General features: G+C 38.5%; 1 protein-coding gene across 4 annotated transcripts; it reads left to right on the top strand.

The window, feature by feature from the left end:
- Window positions 1-1,389: 1,389 nt before the first annotated feature.
- LPAR4 (lysophosphatidic acid receptor 4) lies at window positions 1,390-22,971 on the top strand. Of its 4 annotated transcripts, XR_016227953.1 has the most exons (5): window positions 1,390-2,204; window positions 4,331-4,380; window positions 6,342-6,443; window positions 12,174-12,313; window positions 21,963-22,971. XR_016227953.1 is itself a non-coding variant. In XM_008272961.5 (4 exons), the coding sequence occupies exon 4, from the start codon at window positions 12,252-12,254 to the stop codon at window positions 13,362-13,364; it is 1,113 nt and encodes a 370-aa protein (XP_008271183.1). In that variant the 5' UTR covers window positions 1,390-2,204; window positions 4,331-4,380; window positions 6,342-6,443; window positions 12,174-12,251; the 3' UTR covers window positions 13,365-16,122. The 4 variants fall into 4 exon arrangements, 2 of the variants coding, with proteins under 2 accessions (XP_008271183.1, XP_051683325.1); XR_007912101.3 differs by lacking the exon at window positions 12,174-12,313; XM_008272961.5 differs by lacking the exon at window positions 21,963-22,971 and having other exon boundaries at window positions 12,174-16,122.
- The last annotated feature ends 2,912 nt before the right edge of the window (window positions 22,972-25,883 follow it).

The following is a 25,883-nucleotide window of genomic DNA, read 5'->3' as shown; positions in this document are numbered from 1 at the left end:
TACAATCATTCTGAAGCTTTAAATTACTACAACAGAGTGCACTGCCTTAAAGGCTTTTTCTTACTCTTCTTTCCCTTCACAGATCACTCTCCTCACTTCCTCTCACTTCACACCTCCTGCATGTGATCACTTGGCCCTGGTTACCCGGAAAGCTATCCACTTCCCTTCGTGATTTATTTAAACTCTGATAATCCATCAAGGTCCAGCTCAGGTTCTGCCTCTTTCGGGAAGCCCTCCTGGCCCTACCCATGGAACTGGATCCCCATCCTCTGATTCGTTACAGACCACAGAGCTCACTTTCTATATAGCTGCTTCAGTGCTTTTTCAGAATTTGCCTTTTGGTATGTCACTGTTTTACGTGTGTGTCCCTGTGGCCTCAGCTGGACTGTGAAGTTTTGTCAGACAGTGACTCTCTTTCTCTTGTGGGTCAACGAATGTGCCAAGGAGTGTTCTAGACCCAGAGTAAGTAAAAGACCATTTTGAAAGACCATTCACGAAGGTGCAGCCTATGTCAGAGAGGAAAAGAAATTGGCATCCCGGAGATAAGCAGAGAGGGGAACAGAAAGAGCAGAAACTGGGGAGTGGGGGTGGGGAAGCAAGAGAAAAAGTGTGTTTTTAGAGTCAGTGACAAGTAATAAGGCTAGTGTCAGCTTCACACTGACTTGTTTACTGGCCTTGACTGTTAGTGAGAACAGCCACAATAGAGCTGTAGAGAGGAAGAATAAACAAACATGGAACATGTTCTTATTTGGGAGGCAGCTTAATTACGCAGACTGAAGTTTTAAAGCAAGCAGAGGTTCCCCCAATTCTCCAGAGGCCTGGCTCTGCCCAGAGAAAGAAAGCACCTTATTCCTGGCCAGAGAGTTTCATTCCAGAGAAGGGGGAGGGGTTGCTGGTGGTGGTGTTAGCAGTGGGTGGAGGTGGGGGCCCGAAGGGTGGGGGTGGGTTGGTGGACGGAGGGGTTGGGCTAGCAATGAAGTTTCAGATGGAAGAGTGAGTTTCTGCATCAAATTCAGATGAGGGAGCTGGGAAAGGAGGAAGAAAAGAGGGAAGACGGAACATGGCAGTGTGGCTGACCCAGGAAGTCAACCTATAGGAAAGGAACTTTCCCTGGGGGAGGGGCGGAATCCAGTTGAAGATAAATCCCCGTCATAAATAGATTTTTTTCTGTATTATTTATTCTGGGTTTTAGCAAACCTTGGGAAATTTCGTAGTAATTAGACTTCCTGCCAGGCAGTTATTTAAGGGAAGTATAGACCCCTGCTTTTACTTTACCCCCAGTCAATGGAAAGTGGGTGTTAGAGCTGTGGGATGCCAGCACATCTTCGTCTGAGGGAGCCTCACAGGCTTAAGTGAGTATGGTATTCGGTGTTCTTTTATTTTTGTGTTGGTGGAAATTTTAGTTTTGCACAGTGTAACAGGAACGTAATTTTGGCACCCTTCACTTTTGCCTTTTCCCTAGCTGCTACTTATTACTATCAATATTGTTTTCTTTGTAATTAATTTAAACAAGTAGGAGCAAACATGGGCTGTTCGTAATTGACACCCTCCTCCCAGTTTGGAGTTTTGTCTCCTCCTTCTTACTAGAATTGTAAGGAGTAGCAGTACTGCAGCAAGACAGGCGCAGAGGCTTTCTCCGTGGATTAATTGGTCAGGAAAGACACTTTTTTATATTGTCAAGTGGCACTTAAGCCACTAATTCTTGACTGTGAAACTGCTTTTCCTGGGCAATGCTCTTTAAGGAAAAACTTCTTCAGTCCAGTGATTGGTGACTAAGGGAACCGTGGAGCACAGGGGATTGGGCGGGGTCTCGGCTCCTAATAATGCCTCCTTATCCAATGAAAAGCATTTCCTATTGAGACCCCCAAGAGTTCCCCCGGCCTTCGGCTCCAGCCCGGACTTTGGGCCTTTTCTTGTGTCCTGTTTGTTAAAGGCATGCCGGCTACAGCATTCAAGAGGGCAAGTCTTTAACAAAGGGAAAGAGATAAGTGTAAATAAGCTCACATTTTCAGAATGAGCGGTTTGCAGTAAGAAGCTGCGGCAGCCCAGAGTCTGCTACTTTGGGCTGGGCTAACCTTTCCCTGTTTAAAAAAAAATGGATAAAAATACGCACTTTCAAAGTGCGAGTTGCCCGTTTACATGTTTACTAGCTAATTGTCTACAGGCATGAGCACACTCTCTCATCTAGCACACTCTTTCTTGGGGTAAGTCTCTTTGAGAAAGATTTGATTTGGGCGTTTGGGGGTGGGGGGATGGCGTAACAAGCTTCAGTGGAAACACTGATGCCTTGAGTGTTTGGGGAAAGAAGTTAGACTTCAACTCTGAAGTGCTGAACAAAGATCGTCGTGTTGAATGGTAAAAATCAAGAATTTCTGTTGTTTTGGCAATAATATTGTTTCCGTGGAAGAGATGCAGGATTTTCAGGCTGTGTTTTTTTTTTTTTTTTTTTTTTCATGTAAACACAGTCGTCCTAAAGAGCTGATTTAAAATCACAGGGTAGAACAATTTAGAAACTCTTTTGGCCAGCTTTATATTTCTTTGGTTTACAATTGATTTTGAGGTAACATGGCTTCTATTATGATGAGGTTTCTTCTAGTAAAACTATACATGACATGTCTTTGATGCTGAATTGATTTATGGAGAATGTGACATTTGCTGTGTTGAATAATTCATGAACTTGCCCATAAAGGAAGAATCATGTTTGAATGAAAAACTAATTCTGGCATAAACTGAATTTTCTATTATATGTGAAATTAAATGTTCTTTGCCATACAAATGTAACAGTGTGACATCTTTAAAAATTCTCTTCTTGTATATCCTGAATATTTTAATATTTTTAGGAAAAAGATACTGTTGAATTGATAAGGACAATATTTTAGATACTTTTAAGAATTTTTTAGAGTAATTCATCATTATTTCATGTGGGAAAAGACCAGATGAATGCACTTATTAGAACATTTTAGAGCTTTGTGAGGTTATTCATTTTGCTACATTACCAAATCATGTCATCTTTCTTTTTCCTTGACTAACATGAAAACATAAGTAATAATTTACAATCCAAATTATCTAGTGGCTTTGCAACAAGTTTATTTTTTAGAACAAAATTCCAAACAATATAACCTTTCAACATAGATTATAAATCCTTTTGCCTTATCACAGATGCATTCTTGTTAAGAAGGATGAGTTCTACCTTATCGCAAATGAAAAGTTACAGTCTTGTTTAGAAGGATGAGTTCAGCTGATAAAATTGATGGTGTCTACATTCTAAAGCATTTCCTGCCAATCAGAGATGCGAATGAAAGCCCTATTGGAACAATCAGGCCAGCCTTTCAGAATGTGTATTCTTTGTAAGTTAGAAAGAACTGAGAAGATAACTCACAGCAACACCTCAGGTCAAGCTTAGCTAAAGTTTGATCTCTTCAATTCCCTTTGAGGGAAAAAGTGAGTTTTGGTGTAGTTGCTGTGGCCTGGTCAGGGCCTGATTGTGTAGTTACTTTTTGTTTGTATGTATAGTCATCATATATAGTCTATTTTGGCCTCCTTAAAAAGGAGGAAAATAACCTATAAAATATTTAATGGAGTGAATATTGGTACTGAAAATTGGGATCTTGATAGAAGGCCACGCACCACTGGGAATCCAGCCTCAATTTTAGTAGAGAAATAATTGGTTATGAGAACAATATATAGAATAAGCAGCTTACTGATTACATATGGATATGTTATAAAGTATGCTGATAAGTTCATTTCGAGGACAGAAGGAAAGTATATGAGGAAAATGAAAGCATTGATATGACTGTAGGGTATAAATGGCATCTTGCACTGTGGTTGTTACCTTCTGATATTAGTTAATCATATTCATTTTTGATATTAAGATAAATCTAGAAATCCCTTTAATTGAATCTAATAAAAATTAATGGCCCTCACTGTAGACTTTAAGAGATTAAAAAAAATTTTTTTTGCAGTGACAAATGGGAGCAGGTGACAGTAACTGATAGGAGGGAACAGCCAGTGTGGCCACCGCCATGGCACCAGTTGAAGGCTCCTGTCATTTAAAGCCAAAAGTGAAAGGAGAATAGAAACTGAGCCCCAGAAAAGACTGTGATTTGCTCTGTCAAAGTTGGATAGTGGTGGGGGGCTAGATCTGATTATCCTGATTAACATTAGATATGAAAATTTCTAGGTATTTGAACTTCCTAATTTGCTTGGATTACAAATAAAAAAGTTTTCTATATTATCTGTATCAACTGTGAAAGCCATAAAAGGAAAAAAATGTTAATGTTTCTGTCTCCCTTTAAGATAAACCAATAAAATGATTTTCATTTCATTCCAGGAATACTGCTCTCTGGAGGAGTGTGAAAATTAATTCTACTTACCTTTAAGGTGATTTCAATTTATTTCAAATTGTCTAATGTTTTTATTTGTTTATTTTTGTTGTTTTAGATTCGAGAAAAATCATTTCAGGAAAGTTGGAGTATTATGTAGCAGTAAGCATTGTTTTGGCCACCTTTATTCAGAAGAGGTTGAGGTGTGACCATAGTGTTGTTTGTCACTAGCGCATGATTTTCCTTATAGGAAGAGGTATTGCAATAAGTAGGGTCCAAATGTAGGTGCTATTTGCATGAACACCACTGCAGAATATTTCTGGTTGTATAGAAGTGTTTTGTGCAGAGTTGTGAAGATATTACAGACAGGCAATATTGGCTAGGCCTAAGACTTCCTGGTAAAGGCTCAATGATTATCAGTCAGTGTGCTAATGCCTAGTAATTGAAGCCATCCTTATATTACTATAGTTTTGGGGGAAGAAAATCAGACATGGGTGTAGGTTAGAGCACCAACTGGTTGTTCCAGCCTTCTTTCCTCTTCCCCAATCAAGGTCTCTGCCTAATAGCAACTGCTGTTGCCAGGGAAAAGGAAAAGAAAAACAAAGAACAAATGTCACTGCTGGCCCCAGAAAAAGTCTCCTTTGTTCAGTTATTTTTAATGTAATGCATTACCTTATGGAAGTGGGGGAAGTATTTTATGCCTTTTGTCACCAGTTCCCTTTAAATGATAAGTTACACAGGCTCATGGATTTTTTTTTAATTTATTTAATGAGCATAAATTTCCAAAGTACAGCTTATGGACCACAATAGCCTCCCCCCCCCCAGTGTCTTCTCTCCCATCCACAACGCTCCCCTCTCCCACTCCCTCTCCCCTTCCCCTTCACATCACAATTAATTTTCAATTATCTTTATATACAGAAGATCAATTTAGCGTATGTTAAGTAAAGATTACCACATTTTGCTCCCACACAGAAACATAAAGTGTAAAATACTATAGGCTCATGGATTATATGCTTCAGTGAATACCATTAATAAAATAAGGCAAAGTTGTGACAGAATCACTGGTCTCAATCTCTACCTGTTTTTTCCCCTGGTTTTATCAACTTGTAGAAATGGGGGAGGGGGCGGCGTGTAATCTACTCCTATTTCTCTTTCTCATCTTTTGACCAGGGAATTAGTCAATGAGAGAAGATAAAATTCAGAAACTGAGAAATGGAGCCGGTGCCATAGCTCACTTGGTTAATCCTCTGCCTGCGGCTCCGGCATCCCATATGAATGCTGGGTTCCAGTCCTGGTTGCTCCTCTTCCAGGCCAGCTCTTTGCTGTGGCCCGGGAGTGCAGTGGAGGATGGCCCAAGTGCTTGGGCCCTGCACCTGCATGGGAGACCAGGAGAAACACATGGCTCCTGGCTTCGGATCGGCACAGCACTGGCCATAGCAGCCATTTGGAGAGTGAACCAATGGAAGGAAGACCTTTCTCTCTGTCTCTCTCTCTCACTGTCTACAACTCTACCTGTCAAATAGAAAAAAAAAAATTAGAAACTGAGAAATAAAAGGAGATGAGATATCAAAATGTTCTACTCTGTAAACTTCATCAGTATGGAAAAGGGTTTTTTTTGTATCTCAGAAAACAGTAGTAATCTTCATTTGCTAATTAATGTGCCACCACATTCCATCATCCCATCATTCCCTAGACAGGGTTGTACTGGTGTCCATCATCACATGAAAATTTTATAGTCTATGTGCTTATTTTCAAAAATCGTATTTTTTGAATTATGTATGTAAGTGGTTACTCAAAAAACAGTTGCTGATTAAAAATGTTTTGAGAAGAGAAAATAAGTTGTTTTACGCAATTCCTTAGTACTGAAATTCAAAGCATTTAAATACCATTTAAAATATATTGGCTCTCCTTTACTCTGATTATATCATATAACAATTTTCTCTGCCTTATGATCTTGGTATACATTTTATTGAAAAGCTTTCTTTATGGCCTACTATTGTGAATAATTTTATTTCACAGCACCCACTGGAGGAAGTCTCTAATCACAGTGCCTCTAGAAAGTTCAATGGTTATCCAAGTCTTGAATCAAATTGATGCCAGAATTCGGTTTGAACTAATGTGGTGAGTACCACTGTCCTGGTAATAACTTTCTCTATGAATCCTTCATTTTATTCTTCATTTATTCTAACCATAACCCTAACCCTAACACTAACTGCGAAATAAACTGCGGTAATCCTTCATTTTATTTTTGGTAACCAACATATGTACTTCCAAATTGTTACAAATCGTATGATCCAAACATCCAGAATGGATGGAGGAGTTGTAAGTGTGCATTGTAATCCAGATAATTTTGGTGTATAAGAATTTTGATTCTTTGAATCAATTCTATGCTATTGGCATTTACCTTTAGAAATGAAATGCACGTTTTTTAATTCATATAATCAGGATCAGTGTCCAAGTATATAATTGATGTGGTTTCCAAATTGATAAATGATATGACTATTTAAGTGCATGGGATAAAGGTGAATTCCAACTTGGCATGCATAGACTTTGCAAAATTTGGAAATGACCTCTTTAAGGAACACCCAAAAATTTTCTCAAAAGGACGGGCTTTTGCTGAGATGAGATATTGAATCTCAAGGCTCTAGAAAATTTCATAATATTAGGTTGAGCAATTTCTCTCCAGTTTTCTTACTCTATAACTAAGTGCTAGAGAAAATCCTGCTTTAATAGGACTGATGCAATCATTGGCCTCATCTTGTTGAACCCAGACCACACTATTTCTCAAATACTGGACTGTGTCATCAGGTGAAGGGTTAGTGGGTGACTGGAGTATTTTTTGTAGAAAACAGAGTCAAGTTAATCCCTGAGGATAGGATCTGGCCACATTGGGACCTGAGTCATTTTCCTATTCTCACTAATACAATCTTAATCATATCAGTGAAAATCAGATTCAATGGAGATATCATTTAAAAATATTTCTTATATCGAAAATAGAAGAGGCTGGTACAGATCAATTTCTCAGCTCCATTCTGGAGTGAAGTTGTTATCTCATTTGAGGAGCATCGGTCTGGAAATATTCCCTATTACTCCAACAAGAATGGTTTTGAGCTATTTTTTCACCTTTGTGTGCTTTTAAATTCACCTTACTGCTAGGTGTCTATCTGTAAGTAGGTGATAGGTTTCAGCCTCTTCTGAAAACTGTTGTGTCAACTTTCATAAGCTTTGACCAGGGTAGAAAAAGGAGATACTCTGGGGATCAGAAGGACTCTGATCTGACCCAAGAGACTTTCATAGACTCTGCCTCAAGGACCTTGGCTCCATAAGTTCTGGAGTGTCTTCTGCAGGGAGCAAAAGCAAGGCAGCCTTTCTAGGGTATTAGGCATGTGCTAGAAGTTGTAGATTTGTTTTCAATGTCTCATCTAAAACTTTAGCACTTCATGAATTGAAGTGATTTAAATATTCATTTTTAGAGGTCCAAAAGGTGGACTCCACTTTCCTTTAGGAGCCCCAAAGGCTCCAAACATGGTATATTTCATTATCATTGGAAATAAGTAAAAGTAAAAAGGAATTAAGTTGTGGACATTACCATGAACTGTTTGAATTGGCTCCATATATATAGGTCAAAATGAAAAATTCATTGAAGGTTGGATTTCTTTTAGTCAACCTCCAGGTTACCTTCTTCCTTCACATTGTCAATGAAAATACATCTACCCAACACTGACTGCAGACCCTCAAGTAATTAATTGTTGAATGACTGGTTGTAGAAGTCTTTGCATGACAGTAGTCTAAGGCTGCTTGTGGTAGTAGATATAATTAACTGCATAAACCTATCTTTTTCCTTCTTCATTTCATCTGAAGCTCACGTGTTGGGTCTTTTGCTCCATGTACAATATGGTTTCCATTTGAGAAGATCTAGTGGTTAGACATTGCTCATTTTAGTCAAAATGAAGAAAACCAGTCTGTTTCTGTAATATCATTGATTCTCCTTCTGGGTAGGCCTAAGGACCAAGTGCTTCTCTGACCTTTTAAAATCATGGCTTCACGGGAGAAAGTCATTTGGGGAAACCCTCCTGGATTATCCTGTTCTGAGGAAATCATTTAGTTAAGATTGGATCTCAAGAGGGGGCTTTTCTGAGGTACAAAATATACATGGTGTTAGAGGAAAGACAAGTTGCTAATATGAAGTTCAGGGTGCCAAAAAAGAGATAAATTTCAAGTTGTGTCAGAGGAGAGAGAAGGAAACAAGCTTCTATAATGTTTCTCTGTGGTCAGGTAGGGCTGCATACTGGCAAGCTCATAAAGCTACTCACAAGCCCTGTTGAATCTTCCTAGCGTCAGCTCTGAGGCTCAGAGGTAATGTTTACACAGGGAAGAGAAACAGTATAGCCAAGTTACAGAGTGAACCAGTGTCTGAGTCAGAAATAGAACTCCTTACTTCCAATGCTGTGTTAAGTCCCAGCACCACACCCTCACTGCTAGACAGCAAAGGTGGTGTGTGTTCGAGCAAGGGAGAGCTATGAATAGGGCCATAGTGGCAGTTTTCCCATGCCCTCTTGAGACTGTGCTGCTTTCTTGTCTGTGGTACTTTCTCTCCCACAGGATTTGATTACTCAAAGCAGCACAGCACAGTACCAGGCATTTGCAGACTGCCCGCTATGGGTATAGTGCATATGTCCTTGGGAACAGAATAATGAAGTAAAACAATGTGTATATATACACACACACACATACACACACTCATTAACTTGACTTAATCACCGCTCATTGTATACATATATCAAACTTTGCACTGAACTCTATAAATGTAAGACAATTATGATTTGTCAATAAAAAACAATGCAACTTTTAAAATAAAATGATTGAAATAATAAGAAAATGCCTGAATGGAAAACAGGAAGCAAAACTTACCTATTTGAAACATAGCATCTTAGGAAATACAAAATAATTCGTAGCCAGTGAGCTAGAAGCATGTTATATATGGGGGTCACTAGTGAACAGACTACAAAGACTCTGGGCAGAGGTTAAAAAAAAAGGCTTCTATTATTAAATCATTTTCCAAATAAACTTACTGACAATACTTATTGTAGAAGGCAGTTACAAGCTGATCATAGTGAACAAATCCTGGCTTTAGTATTAGGGGTTTTCAGTGTCATAATTTCTTCAGGTTGTGTGACTATTTCAGAGGGATAGTTCTCTTGATTTCTGAATGATAGTCTTAGGGTTAAAGAAGGATTCTAGATTAATAGATAGTGAGTGGGATGCCAACACTAATATATAAAATGGTTTAAGCAGTTAAAAAGTTTGGTGCTTTTTCTTCTGCCATTCCATTTGTGCAACAAATAAAACTTGAGTCTGGACTCCCAAAGTGAGATATGAATACCACTGGATGAGGTTTTCTACACTCTCACTTCTGCTGATAGGCTTCAGTGACTTTAAACAGTGATAACATACCGCTCTTCTGACTAACAAACCCGGATGGATGGTGTAGAGAAGCCAGCTGAGAGGATGGAGTTGGAGGATATGCCTTCCCTGACTCTGAATGCTGATTAAATAGCAGCACTGAACTCTTCCCAGCAAGGTCCCCATTGTCTTTACCTCCTCTTCTCCATTTTTCTAATTTCTCCAGCTTTTATTTCTCTGCTACTTTATTTTTCATCTCTTCTCCTACTCCTATCATCTATTTTTATTTTTTCCACATCTGGCTTTTTTTGTTTTCTTCCTGGACCTTGGTTAAGGTTCGTACTGCAAACTGCTTTTGCATATCAAGATTGCTTCTGGAAAATGGTGAGCTGGATGTTTGTAATGGAATGATCAAGAAAGAATATAGATCAGTGTTAGGCTTAGCGGAAGTAGCACTTTGTTGAATGGGAATTCAAAGATAACAATTTTCCAGTTGTAACCTGAAAACTATGAAAATTGACACTCCTTTGCTTTGAGCTCCATATTCTCCAAGGTCGCCTCTCCCTGTTGGCACTGCAATGAGTGGAATTTTTTCTTCAAACCAAACAGTTATTTCTCAAGTCAAACACTTATCGAAGTGATGTCAGGTGTCTGTGTTTCTGGAATGTTCTCTCCTCCACTCCCTTCCCTGTTATATATAGAGATCCTTTGACTTGGACCTGTTTCCTGGGAGTTGAAAGTAAAGAGTGATGTAAGGAAGAATCATTTGAGAAAAATGCTCTTCACTTTTTAAAATATAGTCATGTTAAAACACATTACTAGATACATCAGGGGACAAAGACCACTTTTATTCCATATCCTCCTCCTTCAAAAGAATGCATCAGCAGCTGTGTATCCCAATGTATTATACAGCACATTCAAAAGACAGCCTCTGGCCGGCGCCGCGGCTCACTAGGCTAATCCTCCGCCTTGCGGCGCTGGATTCTGTCCCGGTTGCCCCTCTTCCAGGCCAGCTCTCTGCTGTGGCCAGGGAGTGCAGTGGAGGATGGCCCAAGTGCTTGGGCCCTGCACCCCATGGGAGACCAGGATAAGTACCTGGCTCCTGCCATCGGATCAGCGTGGTGTGCTGGCCGCAGCGCGCCGGTCACGGCGGCCATTGGAGGGTGAACCAACGGCAAAGGAAGACCTTTCTCTCTGTCTCTCTCTCTCTCTCACTGTCCACTCTGCCTTTCAAAAAAAAAAAAAAAAAAAGACAACCTCTACCCAATGGTAGCTGTTGATGTAGGAGAAAGTTGGTAAAATTTCTGCATGTACCTTTGGATAATGTTGGCCTAGATACCCAAAAAAGAAGATCAAGTCAGTGGCTACCATGTGTACAAGCTGTGTCAAGCAGAGGGCATGTAAGCAGCCAGATCAGAAATGCACATTGATTATGGGGAAGGCAGTTCATCTACCTTTTACATCTCATTTGTGTTCAACGGGAGAAGGGCTCTATTGATCAGGGCCATTTTAGAAGCTGAGGGCATTGAAATACTTGGCAGAACCAGTAGTGAGAGAGAGAGAAGGAAGACATCATAGGTTTAGGACCTAAAGTGGGAGAAACTTCGAAAGGTGCCACAATCTGCAGGAGGAAATACTGAGATTGTTATTTGAATTATCTCCTTAGAAAGGGAATGTGATATAGTGAAAAAAAAAAAAACATTTAGCTAGAAGTTCTAATTAACCAAATGATCTCTGTCCTCTGAATACTCATTTCAGAAGAAATAAGTGAATCAGGAATTTACTTCAGAAATTTAGTCAAAACTTTTTTTAGAGTATGTCTTGGAGGTCGTATATCCCATATCATATGTGATGGAACTAATACTCAGACAAGGAGATTCAGTAACAGCAGAGAGAAAATAATGCAATTTAGAGTAGCTTAAAAATTCCTAGATTAGGAATTTTAAAAACCCTTAATTTTGGTTCTGACTATAGTTTTTATCCTCTTTTCTAATTCTGACATTCTGTAATTGTGAATTACTTAAGCCTCACTTTCTACTTCTGTAAAATGATAATTTTGTCTTGTCTCATGGTGTTTTTGTGAGAATCAAATAAAACATGGCTTCTGAAAAGATCTTGAAAATTGAGAAGTCCCATGCAAATTTCAAAGCATTAACATTGTTTTAGCTATCAAGATTTTTTTCTTAGGCTCTCAGGTAACATTAAAGCTTATTCATGTTCATTGCTATGCTATAGTATTACACCTTTTGTATTGGGTATGATCTCTTCCCACTCCTGCAGCATACTCTTATAGTACTGTGTAACATTTGATGGGAGTTCAAAAGCACTATCAAACCAAATTGCACATGCATGCTGTTTTCCCATCTGGGTGGACAGGATATTTTTTACTCCACAGAATTCCTGGATAGAAGGCAGATTTGATGATTCATTCCATCTTGTCTCCCATAGGAGGAAGGCATTCCCTACCAGTCCCTAGTCTCAAAGTGGTGAACCCCTGCAACCAGCAGGCTTCCTGAACAAAAATCCATGGGTGACAGAAGATTCATTGACTTCCAATTCCAAGATTTAAATTCAAGCCTCAGACCCAGGTTGGGCAATGCTACTGCCAATAATACTTGCATGGTTGATGATTCCTTCAAGTATAATCTGAATGGTGCTGTCTACAGTGTTGTATTCATCCTGGGTCTGATTACCAACAGTGCCTCTCTGTTTGTCTTCTGCTTCCGCATGAAAATGAGAAGTGAGACTGCTATTTTCATCACAAATCTGGCCCTCTCTGATTTGCTCTTTGTCTGTACTCTACCTTTCAAAATATTTTACAACTTCAATCGCCACTGGCCTTTTGGTGACACCCTCTGCAAGATTTCTGGGACTGCATTTCTCACCAACATCTATGGGAGCATGCTATTCCTCACCTGTATTAGTGTGGATCGTTTCCTGGCCATTGTCTATCCCTTCCGATCTCGCACCATTAGGACCAGGCGGAATTCTGCCATTGTGTGTGCTGGAGTCTGGATCTTAGTCCTCAGTGGTGGTATTTCAGCCTCTTTGTTCTCTACGACTAATGTCAACAACGCAACCACCACCTGCTTTGAGGGATTCTCCAAACGTGTCTGGAAGACTTACCTGTCCAAGATCACCATATTTATTGAAGTTGTTGGGTTCATCATTCCTCTGATATTGAATGTCTCTTGCTCTTCTGTGGTGCTGAGAACTCTCCGCAAGCCTGCTACACTGTCTCAAATTGGGACTAATAAAAAAAAAGTGCTGAAGATGATCACGGTGCACATGGCAGTCTTTGTGGTATGCTTTGTACCTTACAACTCTGTTCTCTTCCTATATGCCCTGGTGCGCTCCCAGGCCATTACTAATTGCTTGTTGGAAAGATTTGCAAAGATCATGTACCCAATCACTTTGTGCCTTGCAACTCTGAACTGTTGCTTTGACCCTTTCATCTATTATTTCACCCTTGAGTCCTTTCAGAAATCCTTCTACATCAATACCCATATCAGGATGGAGTCACTGTTTAAGACTGAAACACCTCTGACCACAAAGCCTTCGCTTCCAGCTATTCAAGAGGAAGTGAGTGATCAAACAACAAATAATGGTGGTGAACTAATGCTAGAATCCACCTTCTAGGTACGAGGACTGTCTTCAGGTCCAGATACAGTTTCTCCTATGATTTTTCCTATGCTCTAGATAAGAGAAGAGATTTGAAGCTAGTGATTCTGAGAATAAATTAATGAACCAAATACATTTGTTTAAATGTTTATTGTACATATGCTGTTTTGTTCAGTAATTATAGGTCAAGTCTAATTACAGCAACCAAAACAGATGATCAAGCTCTTCTGCTGGATTGGAATTCCATTATTTCATTGGATCACATTATATAAATGGCCAGTGGCCTTGACTTTAGTGATAGGGAGATTACTTTAAATTTTTTAAAAAAATCTATTTTAATGATATTTGGTAATTGGGTTGGGCCTATAAGTATAGAACAAATTCAGGGATTATTTTTTTTAAAAAAAACTTTTGTGTTACTACTGATATATGCTAGTCTTTTTCCTTTTTTGTCATTGAATTTATTTTAGCACAAGAACATATTTTAACCTAACATTATTAATAAGAACTGTATTGAATTAAAGAGTTGGCAAAATTTGCTATGTGAATTTTGAAAAGAAATTTTGTTTGCATGAATACAGATGGGAAGAAACAGAAAAGTAACAGGATTTACATATTTACAATCATAAGCAGTGTCCTTTTATTAAAACTTTATTTTCTCCACTATGATAAGATTTTCATATGAAACTTCACAGTCAGAAAGCTGCTAAATACAAGTATGTTACCAGCAAATGCAGAATGGAAAAATCACATAAAATAACAAAATATCAATAAAAAACACTAACTTTTTCTTAATATTTCTTATTATATTTCTTTTGGGAAACTGTGTTCTACAAAATATTTATTTTCCATATGAAATTTTGGAGCACAAGGCAGCCAAAAAGCTGCTGAATTTGTGCTCAGGTCGGGAGCGAATTGAAAAAATAAAATAAAAAAATAATAACAAAAACACAATAAAACAAAAAATCTTAAACATATATTAATTATTTTTGGGGGGTAGATATCTGTAACTTTAAAGTATTTATTCTTATTAAATTTTAGAGTAGAGTGTAGCCAGAGTTGCTGAATTAATGATCAAATTGAGAGCAAATTGAAAAAAAAAATACAAAAACCAAACCAAATCACACAAAACAACAAAACAGTTGAAAAACACTACAAAACCAAAAAGAAAATCCAAGAAGCAGAAAAAGAAAAAAATGTAGCACATCACCATTGTATTTATTTTTTGAAGCTCTATACATTTAAAAATACTAAATCATTTACATGAAATTTTGGAACACAGTGCAGTCATAAATCTGCTAAATTTATACCCAGACCAGAAGTAAATCAGAAAAAAAACCTATAATGCACACCAAAGCTCCCTACAAAATAAGAACACAAAAATTTTAAACAAGAACACAAAATTTCTGTAAAACATGCAAAATACAGTAATTTGCATATGATGCTTTTGGTCAAAATACAGCTAAGATGCTGCTAAACTGGCACCTGAGTCAGGATCAAATAAAAATATGTTATCTCAAAAAATAATAGAATATTAAGTTGAAACAAATATTTAAAAAGTAATAAAAGAACAGAAAGTATTTTAAATTAAACACTGAAAAATTATTAAAATTATTATATAGGGACGAATTATAAATTTAAGAGTGTTAAGATTTGTTAATAAAACAAGAAATGATGTAGTTTGAAAAATACTACATTTGTGCTCAGGTCAGAAACAATGGCAATCAATAAAAACTCTCATATGCACACATCTGTAAAAACAATAGAAACCATAAAAAATTTTAAAAACACTGAATAAAGCAAAAAATCTTAAAATATGCATTATTCAGTTTTTAAAATATTTGGATGATATGACAATGATAAAATTCTAAGAATTTTAACTAAAACTTCTAGGAACAACAAAACTTTTTAAGTTGCTGAACTTGTGCCAGAGAGTGGTTGGAAAATTTTTGAAAAGTAAAAATCTAAAGTAATAGGCCAATTACTAAAATTCATAAGGCTTTGGTTTACTTTCTGATGATATGGAGATTTGAAAATGTTAAGATTTTTAACTTAAACATTTGTGAATATAATATCACTTTAAAAACTGCTGAATCTGTGCCTGGGTTAGGAAGTAATTGAAAAAAGAATGCTAAAACAATAGAACAATAGTAAAATTGAATTCTCAAAAGTGGCACTACTTTTTCCTCATGATTTAAAGTCCTAAAAATAATCATGCACTATATTGTCTTGTGAAGAAATGTTCTAAATGGAGTACATGAGGTATTCATTCAGTTAGATGAAATTAGGTTGTTAGATTAAGTTCAGTTTTTAGATTATATTCTGAAATGAAATTAGTAATTAAAGTTTGAATAATCTTTGTTTTCTTTGTTATACTTTCTTTTCTACTTTGTGTAAGTATAAATTATATGTGACCTTTTGTTTGTGCCCTTGTCTCCTAAAATTAAAAAAAAATTTAGGATAATGACACCAAACCATTTAATGGGATATGTTAACCAAGTTGACATAAAATATATCATAAAATCAGTTTCCTTATGTGTAATTTCCGTGTTTAGTTTTAATTTTCCATATTTCACTTTTTTCTAGTTAATTTCCATTTTATGGTTAATATAACTTGCTAATAATAAAACTTGTCATATGAACAATGTAAGCAACAAAATGTATAACTAAGTGTAAATTGACTATTTTACATTTAAAAGCAAAAGCAGTCATTCAGCTATAACTACAACTTGGATTTCAAATGCTTATTAAATATAATAAAATGTATTTGAATTACCTCACAGTTATACTATGGTCAATTGCTTTTTCAGTTTTCTTTATTTATGGGCACCCAAAGGCATCTCTCTGTTATCTTCCTTCTAGCCTTCAAGAAATTGCTTATTATAATATATTTGCTCTCAAATCAATTCTAAAACTTCATTTTTGAGGTTGACTGGATTGGTTGCAGGATTGGCAAATGAAAAATCCTGGGGTGACTTTTCATAGAACGAGATAAAATAACTATGTCCTTCAATGATTTTTCCAAATAAGCTTTGATTTATTTTTTTGTTTAGCCAAGCTGAGGTTTGAATTTGATTTCTAGGATTTGAAAAGATAATATAGGCCAATAACTGTGAGGCCTGGAGAAAATCGGGAAAAATATACCTGTTGACAATAATACAGTAAGAGCAGAGCTAGGTGGCAGACAGATCAATACCAAGTACAGGTGGGGGTCCCAGGGTGGCCACACAGGGCATTCCTGGTCATCATTTGCACGCTTCTAACTCTCAGGGAAAAAGTATTAACTTTTATGCCTTGATTTCCATTGTGATGACAGTAAATACTGCCTTTTCTGATATCATGGGTAGCTACAATTAAAATGAGAGGAAATTTACCATTAATCATCTTCTTGGCCAGGTCCTCAGAAACAAGCATTTGTTTCACATCCCTAACTGCCCTCTTCTGCCTTCTATCTCCACCCCCAAATCCTCACATATTACATTTGATATAGTTTTCCGAGCTTCATGCTCTCTGCCTGTTTTTGCTGTTGTCTTTGAGCTCTCCAGAATCTCTCCCCACCCACTTTAGGCATACTGCTTCAGCATAAACCCAAAACAATGCATTCCCCTCTGGCAAGACAATGGCAAGTTGGACAGATCTCCACTAAGGTGAATTGATCATCCTCCTCCCCATCAACAACCATTTTTAATCTTCCAGTTAATGTTTGTAGCTTAGAAAAGGAGTTCAGTTAACTCAAACAATTACATGAAGCAGAATCAGGATGGGGAGAGATGACTGATCCGGTAATGGTAAATCATATTTTTGTAAGTTGTTTTTAAAAAAATTATGACTTAGAGAGAGAGGGAGGGAGAGGGGAAGAAAGGGAGAGGGAGAGAGAGAGAGAGACAGAGAAATGTCTCCCATCTGCTGGTTCACTCCCAATGTCTGCAGTGGTTGGGGATGGGCTAGGCTGAAGCCAGGAACCAGAATGCAATCTAGTTCTCCCACATGGGTGTCAGGGACTCAACTACTTGAGCCATCACCTGCTGCTTCCCATAGTGCACATTAGCAGGAAGCTGCAGTCAGAAGCCAGAGCTGGACATTGAACCCAGGTACTCCAATATGGGGATGCCTGCTCTGGTAGTTATCTTTTGAGCCTTAACCTCCTTTGCTTCATTGTAGGGCCCGCTTCCTTGTTCTGATTTCTTGAGATCATCTCTTATACCACTGAGTCCAAAACATACACCATGTTTCACCCGATAGCCCTCTTTCTCAAAACTTCGTGCTGTGACGACAAATGTGTTCTCACCTCCTGTACTCTTAAATTCTTTACCCCAAATCTCTCTTCATTCTGGTAGACTTGGTGAAATGATTCATAAAATATGGAATAGTTGGTTTTAACAAGGAAGCTTCTGAGTCAAAACCTCCCCTGTATTCAGACTTGAAGTGCCATGTACTGTGCAATTAAGAACCTGGGAATGAAGCTGTTTTCTCCCAAACATCCCAAGGGGTACTAAGTTCAGGAGTTTAGAAGAGTGGGTCCAGTGTGAAGTCTAAAATGTGGTAGTGAGAGAAGTCAGGCAGGCTGTCCAATTAGAGTGACGGACGTGGCCCTAGCTTTCTTTCCTGTTTGTCATGGAGTGGCTCCAACCTTGTAGATAAATAGCTGATTACACGCCTCCCACTGCAAGTCCAGGTTAAACTGTCTGCTCCTCAAGTGATAACTTTTCTCGCTCAAGCTGGGCCATGTTCCTCATTTGAGGTCCTGGAATTTCTGGACTACATCTAGTTCAAGGCAGCTTGAGGTTCTTGAGAAACAGGTTGGCTGGGGGAGAATTCCTGGGGATCCAGAATTTACTTATTCAACAAATGTGTTTAATACCAGTTATGTACAAGGCATTCTTCTAGGTGCTGTGGATACAGTGATGACAACAGACAAAAATTCTCAATTAACGTTTATGTTCTGGAGTCAGACAAAGCCAACAACAGACAAGCAAACAAATTAAAGAGTAATACAGCGGGTGGTAATAAGAACTGTAGCAAAAAATAGAGCAAAGTAAAAGGGACCATGTACAGTAAAACAAATTCCGTGCTCCATAGAGGAACTGGATTAAAATTTAAAGGCCATGGGCCGGCACCATGGCTCACTTGGTTAATCCTCTGCCTGCGGCGCTGGCATCCCATATGGGCACCGGGTTCTAGTCCCGGTTGCTCCTTTTCCAGTCCAGCTCTCTGCTGTGGCCCGGGAAGGCAGTGGAGGATGGCCCAGGTGCTTGGGCCCTGCACCCGCATGGGAGACCAGGAGGAAGCACCTGGTTCCTGGCTTCGGATTGGCGCAGCGCCGGCCGTAGTAGCCATTTGGGGGGTGAACCAACGGAAGGAAGACCTTTCTCTCTCTCTCTCTCTCTCTCTCTCTCTCTCTCACTGTCTAACTCTGCCTGTCAAGAAAAAAATTTAAAGGCCATATGTATTGATAAGATGAGAATGTCTGTCAATAAATAATAAACATGAAAAACAATTCTAAGCTTGTCAATGCGTGTAAGGAAGTGCAAAGAAATTCTGATTTTTGAATGTTTGCTTTAAAATGAGTTATGACGACCTGAATTGCTGTTGCCAAAAATCTATGCCTAGTCTATATACTGTTGGGTGTTTATGCTCAAGCCACAGCAACCCCCACCCCCAAATAATGAAGATCCAGGCCTAGGCACTTTCCAGTTAGCAATGCTGGTTTTGTCATGGCCTCAGCCTGTTCTTTCCTCTGCTTCCTCTATCCTGAAGCAGATTATTCTCTGTCCTAGGCGACATATTCTATCTCTTCCACCTCTGTCCTCCTCACTTTAAATACCCCTCCAGAGAAGGATCTAGTGGATTAACTCTGTGCAGTAATAAGGAAGTTTGAGCTAGAAGCCACATCTGATTTTCATATTTATGTCTCCTACTTACTGTGTAAAGTTGGGCAAGTCCCTTCCTCCTTTTGTGCCTGAGTTCCCTTATTAGTAAAATGAACAAGCTGCACTTAGACATCTCTGAGGTCTATAATAGATCTAAGGCTGGAAGTCTGAACTGGTTCATGCTGAGTCAGAACTAACAGTACTTAACAATGGTGCTAGGGATGAATGAGGGTATATACCAAGTGCCAGATACTGTGCTAACATTTTATTACGTCACAACAATTTTGGAAGGAGATATTTATGATTAGCCCCTACTACAGAGGAAGAAACTCAGGTTCAGTAAGCTGAAGGAACTTAAAGTAGTCATAGCGCTAACAAGGGGGAGGGTCTGATTTGATCTTGGTTCAGAATGTCACTAAAACTGTGTTCTTAACTAATTCTGTTACATACATCCAGGACTATGGGCTTTAAGCACAAGTGGTACATGGTTAATCATGGTGTTTTAGCCATTAAGGAGAAGAGGGAGTTTTTAAGTGATAAGGGATCTTTCCAAGGTTCTTTGAAAACATTCCACAAAAGTGGCTGCTGACTCCAACTTACACATGAGGCCATCAAGCTATCTTAGGTAAGGACCCAATGATCTGGCCCTTACTTACAACTCTTACAACTCTCTCCTTTACACTTAAACTCCATGCACACTTATCTTTCTGTTCCTTTATTAAAGGGAAACTTACTTTTGTTTTTGGTCCTTTTTCCTTTGCTCTTCAATTTACTTAGAATCCGTTTCCACCAGGTCTTCTTGTGGCTGGCTCCTTGTCATCATTCAAATTCAAATACCACCTTTCCAAAGAGAATTTCCTTGATCATAAAATCCACAGTAGATATCCAGTTACTCTTTCACATTACTCATTTTACTTTGTTTTATAGTATTCTCCAATTTTCTTCCTTTTAATTTATTTGTTCAGTGTCTGTCTACATCATTACCATCCCAAACCCCCTCCATGAGAGCAGCAATCATGTTTTCTTCTTCAGTATAATATTCTAATATACCATTTTCACATAAGTAATATTTGTTCCATGAATCAAATCAAAATATTTGAGAAGGGAAACCAGGTCTATATGACTTAAGAATGCTAGCTCTATACTCTACTGCCTTTGGATTTATCCCTTGAGCTTTCTCTTTCTGTCAGATCACAACATGCTTTCCAAATTTTTAAAAAAAAATTGTTTATTTGAAAGGCAGAGTTACAGAGAGAAGGAGAGAGAGGGAGGGAGAGAGAGAGAGAGAGAGAGAGAAAGAAAATCAAGAGATCTTCCATCCACTGGTTCACTCCCTGGATGGCTACAGCAGCCAGTGCTGGGCCAGGCCGCAGCCAGGGGCCAGGAGCTTCATCCTGGTCTCTCACGTGGTACAGGGGCCCAAGTACTTGGGCCAATCTTCTGCTGCTTTCCCAGGCTTATTAGCAGGGAGCTGGAATGAAAATGGAGCATGCAGGATTCGAACTAGTGTCCATATATGATGCCTGTGTCGAAGGTGGCAGCTTAACCCACTGTGCCACAATGCTAGCCCTGCAATTGTTTTATGTTGACATTCACCAGATTGTGAGCATTAAAGAGCAAAATGTTTTTTTTTTTTTATACAATTGGCAAAGTACATACCTAATTTCCTAGAGAGGCCTTTTTCATTACACTTTCATTTTTACTTTTGGTTATTTTTGCAAAATATAGAGGTTCCCACATATCCAAATGTTCAAGAAAAAGCTCAAGGAAAGAAGAGAAATCATGAGCGTATTTAAAACTCTTAAGCTATATTCAGGTTCCAAGTAAATAACTCCACCTTTCCTCTTGCAGTTTCCCCTCATTTAATTTGTTCTCTCTGGCACTGGCTGGCACTTCTGAGTTATACATTAGACTGCAGCCTTCAGTCCATATGGCACGTCACATAGCACATAAAGTTGACTACAAAGAAGTATCTTGTTACCGGTGATTCTGAAAAATCTCCTGTTCCTTTCAGCACACATTCCCCTGGTTGATTTGCAGTCCGTTTTTTTTACTAGAAACCACTGTCTAGCCATTGAGAGAACATGTTTTTACTAAAAAAGAAAAAAAGAGTAAAAGTAAGCGAGGAGGGAGGGAGAAGTGCTATGTGATTGGATGCCGTCCAGGAGGTGCATACATAGCTTTAACTGTGATGGAGCATAATGGCAGCCTTCTTCTAGGAGGATCAGGGGCCAATGTTCACAGTTTTCTGTTTGCAGTTGTACTGGAAGAAGTCTGTGCTGGCTTCTCAAATAAAATGTACTGCTATCATCATCTGCCAAGATGCTAACTGAAAAGATCCATTATTTTTGATATTTAATACCTTATAAATTATATGGAGATTGTGTTGACCGACATGGACATCTGGGATGATGGTCAGAGACTTTTTCCCCCTAGGTCAGGTAGACTCTGTGAGAGCCTGTTTGTTCATCAATGACCAATTATGCATTCATAGAGAAAAGGTCTCTTCTCAGCTGCTGGTCAGCTAACCTCAGAGGAACTGGGGTGTCTGAGTTTGAAGGAAGGGATGCAAATGAGCAGTGGCTAGTTGAAATTTATATGGAAAATGTATAGCTGCCTGTGCCCTAACAAAGGTGGATTGTGAGCTTGCCAGGGCCCGAAGGACAGACAAATCCCATCTTGGTTAAACAGAGCTGGATGTGTTTTTGGAGTCTTTTCTCACCTCCCATATTGGCTGTCTTTACAGACCAGCTAAGGTGCATGGCTCTTGAATGCTGACCAGAAGTTATGTACTTTCTAAACAAAGTCCGTCAACGTGCTCACAGACTCATCTCAAGAGGACCAAGATGAAAGATGCAAAACCAACGGTAGTATTTGGTTGGTCACGAGGACTTTTCATTCTGTTGTTAATTCATCAGTTTGTTTCCTGCTGAAACATTTGCAGTTATGTTTCCGTCCACAGATTTGGTTTGTTCTGGGCCATTTTTGGCTTCATGTTTAAGCCTTAGTATAGGGAGTGTCTGACACACCTCCCCCTAAAGCAGGGAGGGCATGCCTGGGGATTAGCTGTTCTCACAAGCTGAGATGGATTTCAACGAGCCGTTCACTCTGTCTTGCCTGGCCCCCTATGACAAATGGCATGCCTTTGCTAGGCAGCAAGCTGGGGCTGAGGCCATAGTGGAAAAAGAAAGAGTAAATGAAAAACCCCTTTAACTCTATGGAAAAACAGGGCGGAACAATTAAGGCTAATCAAAAATGACCATCTTTATTGAATTAACAGATGGTGAGTTAAAAAGCAATGAAATGAATAGTTCTTATAAAGTCACAGAATTAAAAAGCATCAAAACAGCTTCTTAAGAATGTAATTGCTTTTAGTTGATTTTTAAAACTGAAGCCAGCATTTAATCACCAATAATGTTTTCTAAGCCCCAAATTAAGCTCTGTACTCATTCAAGTCGTGGCTTCCAATTTTGTTTCCGCACATGGAGCTGACTGTGATTGTGTGAGCATGTATGTGTGTGTGTGTGTGTACACACTCTCATAGATTTACACATCATATGTGATAGACTTGTGTATGATATCTATGCCTGGCTATGTATATTCTATGTCTTTCTTTAAAAGTCACCCTTAGTGAGTAGGTAATGATACGTGAAAAATATGACTCTAATAGGAGTTCAACTTTTGCTACCTGATAACCATAAACAGTATGTATCATAATTTTCTTTCTTATGAAATAAAGGTATGAAATAAGTTTATTTCAATGGGGAAATTTGTTTAGGAACTGAAATATATGAAATAGTATATGAGCTGTCAAAATGGAAGTCATATTAAAATAGAATCCCTCTCAATCCAAATCCCCAACAGTATGTCTTGAGTAAAATTATTGCTATTTATCATTTATTCATTATTTATAATTATCATTGAAAACCAAATTCAAATGTCTGTTTCTCTAGTATTGTCCTCTTTATTATCCTCAGGAAGAACTAGCTCCTATTCTCTACTCTTGACTACCAAAGCACCTTGTATATAACTCGATTTTCCTGTTTGCCATATAATGTTATAACTTGTCTGTTTCTGTCTTCCTCCCCTGTAGACCACATTTACCTCTGTGGCACTATTTGCCTGGGAAATAGTGAATACTCAATAACTACTTTTTGCATGAAACAATGAGTAGAAAAGTGTCTCATTATGTAGTATAATACCATAAAGAACTCTGGGTATGGTAACCATCATTTATGAATTAATGATTCAATCCTATTTCCAAATCAAATACTTTTATGCTGGATATGAATGGCGGAGGTAGGAGATATATTTTGAGAGAGAGAGTATTGTAATTGCCAAGACTTTTTAATGCTTTATGAGCACATAGGATATAATTCTTAAAATTGTGTCCATGCTTGAAAAAATGTATGAGTGCCTTAACTATAGGATATCAAGGATTTTTGATTAGGGCATGTGCACTTGATTTGATAAATGGAAGAGATTCACTCTAGGAGTAAGGGGAAGGCTGGTCATCATTTTTCTCAAAAAGTTCTTTGGGATACTGCAGACATGGGTTGTGGAACATAAAATAAATAGAGTAAACTAAATTAAAATTTATTCACTGGAATTATTCACAGAGAGAACAGAATACATCATCCCAATCTATGTTCTCCAATCAGTTAGACTGTCACAGTCTTCAGGAGATGAGAGAGGAAGAGGGGTAGCATTTATTAAATCCTTAGAATGTACCAAGCATTGTACTTAGAGTTTACTGTACATTATCTCATTTCATCCTACCATACAACCACTCTATGGGACAGGCACAATCACATTTTTAAAGATGACCAAGCCAAGATTCAAGAGTGATGAAATTGGAATGTCAACACGACTTGAATGGCTCCAAAATGGGGGAGGTGGTATTCAAAGCTAAGTTTATAGTACTTCAAAGTTCATCATCTCTTGGGAAATGGGGAAAAAAATTGTCATCTATGTATGGCACTTCGGCAATGGCTAAACAAATTGAGTTCATATAAGCCCATAAAGTCAAGGAAAGAAACTACCATATATTTAACACTGTTGTGAGTTGTCATATACCTTACCACACTTAATAGAGGTCCTCAAAACAATATTGCAAGGCAGATATTATTTTCCTAATTTTATAGCTTTAGGAACTGAGTTTCTTTGGATTAAAAGCAAGAAATGTGAAATAACTTGCTTAAGTCACATAGTGCACAATACTTGAATCCTAACACAGACACTCACTGTGTCTTCTTCTAAGCCCAGGTTTTCTTGGATATGGTTTGAGCCCACACTGTCTTTATCCCTGCTGCTATTTCAAAGGGGGCTGTGGTTGCCTCATCTGTTAAGGACTCCCTACTTTTTTCCCCAGAATCCAGGCAGTTCTCAGCAGTGCCCAGGAACCAATCCACCAGTAAGCCTGTCAGTGACACACTTTCAGAATATATCCACTGCCACTCAGATTGTAATGCACATGAAATATGAACTTGCCCTCCCTCTGACCTTGGAGCTGGCAGGGAAGCATCTCTCAGAAAAGACAGCACGCAATTAGGCCCCTGCAGTTTGAGATTAGGCTGCTACCTCAGCAAGTTTTCCAAAGTGTCAATGAGTATGTATGTTCTGGCAGGCGTTGGAAGTTGTTTCTAAATGTCACTGTGCAGCTGGGGTCTTGGGGAGGGAGGAGTGGAGAGAAGATTGAAGGCTGGGGCTCTGAAAATCCACTAGTTACATTTTACCCTGGAGGCAGCTTTATGAGCCATGCATGGAAGCCTTGACAAATATGCAAAGCAAGAGCTGATTTCACTCTCTGCAGTCTGTTCCTGAATTCCCTTCCCCTGTGTAAATAGTTCATGTTTGCCCCATGTTTGTTCATTGTTTGCCTCAAAGAGAAAAAAAAAACACCCTGCATGCTTGTGCCTCACGAGGAGCAAGTGTTTGTGTCATTCTCATTATGTCTTCCATTTGTGTGGTCAAATAAAAAGGCCCAGACACACGTAGGCGTTAGGAATAGAGAGATCTTTGAAAGGAAAAGATGTGAATGTTCCCTGAATCCCTCTATCATCCTGTTTCCTTGTTTCCACAGTACTGGAACTTCCAAATGTGTCCAAGAAATTCCAGAAAATGTTGTCTTTATCCTGTGGAATTTGTATCATAAACTATCAATAGTGCATGCATTTCCTGCAAGACAAATTACAGGCATTATTTGCTTATACATCAGGAGCCTCCATAAAGAATGCCTCTGTGGTGAGAAATGTACACTATCAGCAGCATTCTCCAGGCCCAGGAAATGGCTTATGAGAGGGAGCTTTATTGATCTGGTGAAAAGAAGCATTTAGCAAAAGGGTGCCTCTGCTGAGTTGCAGAAAGGGACAATCACTTTCTCTCTGGGTGGAAAAACAGGCAGAGTAGATTACTGGGTTTACACAACTACTATTTGCTGATCTGTTGCATTGGTTAATTCACCACCAGGTTAAGAGGTAGCAAAACACAGTGGCAAGAGAACACACCTTGGGATCAGACAGACCAGAGTTCAAATCTCAACTTTTTAACTTAGTAGTTACATGGATTTTGGAAAATTACCTGCCTCCTCTGGATTACAATTTTTTTTTACTATAAAATGAAGATATATAATATTATCCACTTCATAAGATTGATGTAACAGACATAA

This window comes from Oryctolagus cuniculus, chromosome X (genome assembly GCF_051225735.1).
Source record: "Oryctolagus cuniculus isolate XC-2025 breed Fujian yellow rabbit chromosome X, ASM5122573v1, whole genome shotgun sequence".
NCBI classification, from domain to species: domain Eukaryota; kingdom Metazoa; phylum Chordata; class Mammalia; order Lagomorpha; family Leporidae; genus Oryctolagus; species Oryctolagus cuniculus.
Note: the sequence above shows the minus strand (reverse complement) of the source record. Positions and strands in the feature narration are given on the sequence as shown.

Excerpts from the sequence above, each read along its gene's own strand:
- LPAR4 (XM_008272961.5), top strand. The coding sequence starts at position 12,252 with ATGGGTGACAGAAGATTCATTGACTTCCAATTCCAAGATTTAAATTCA.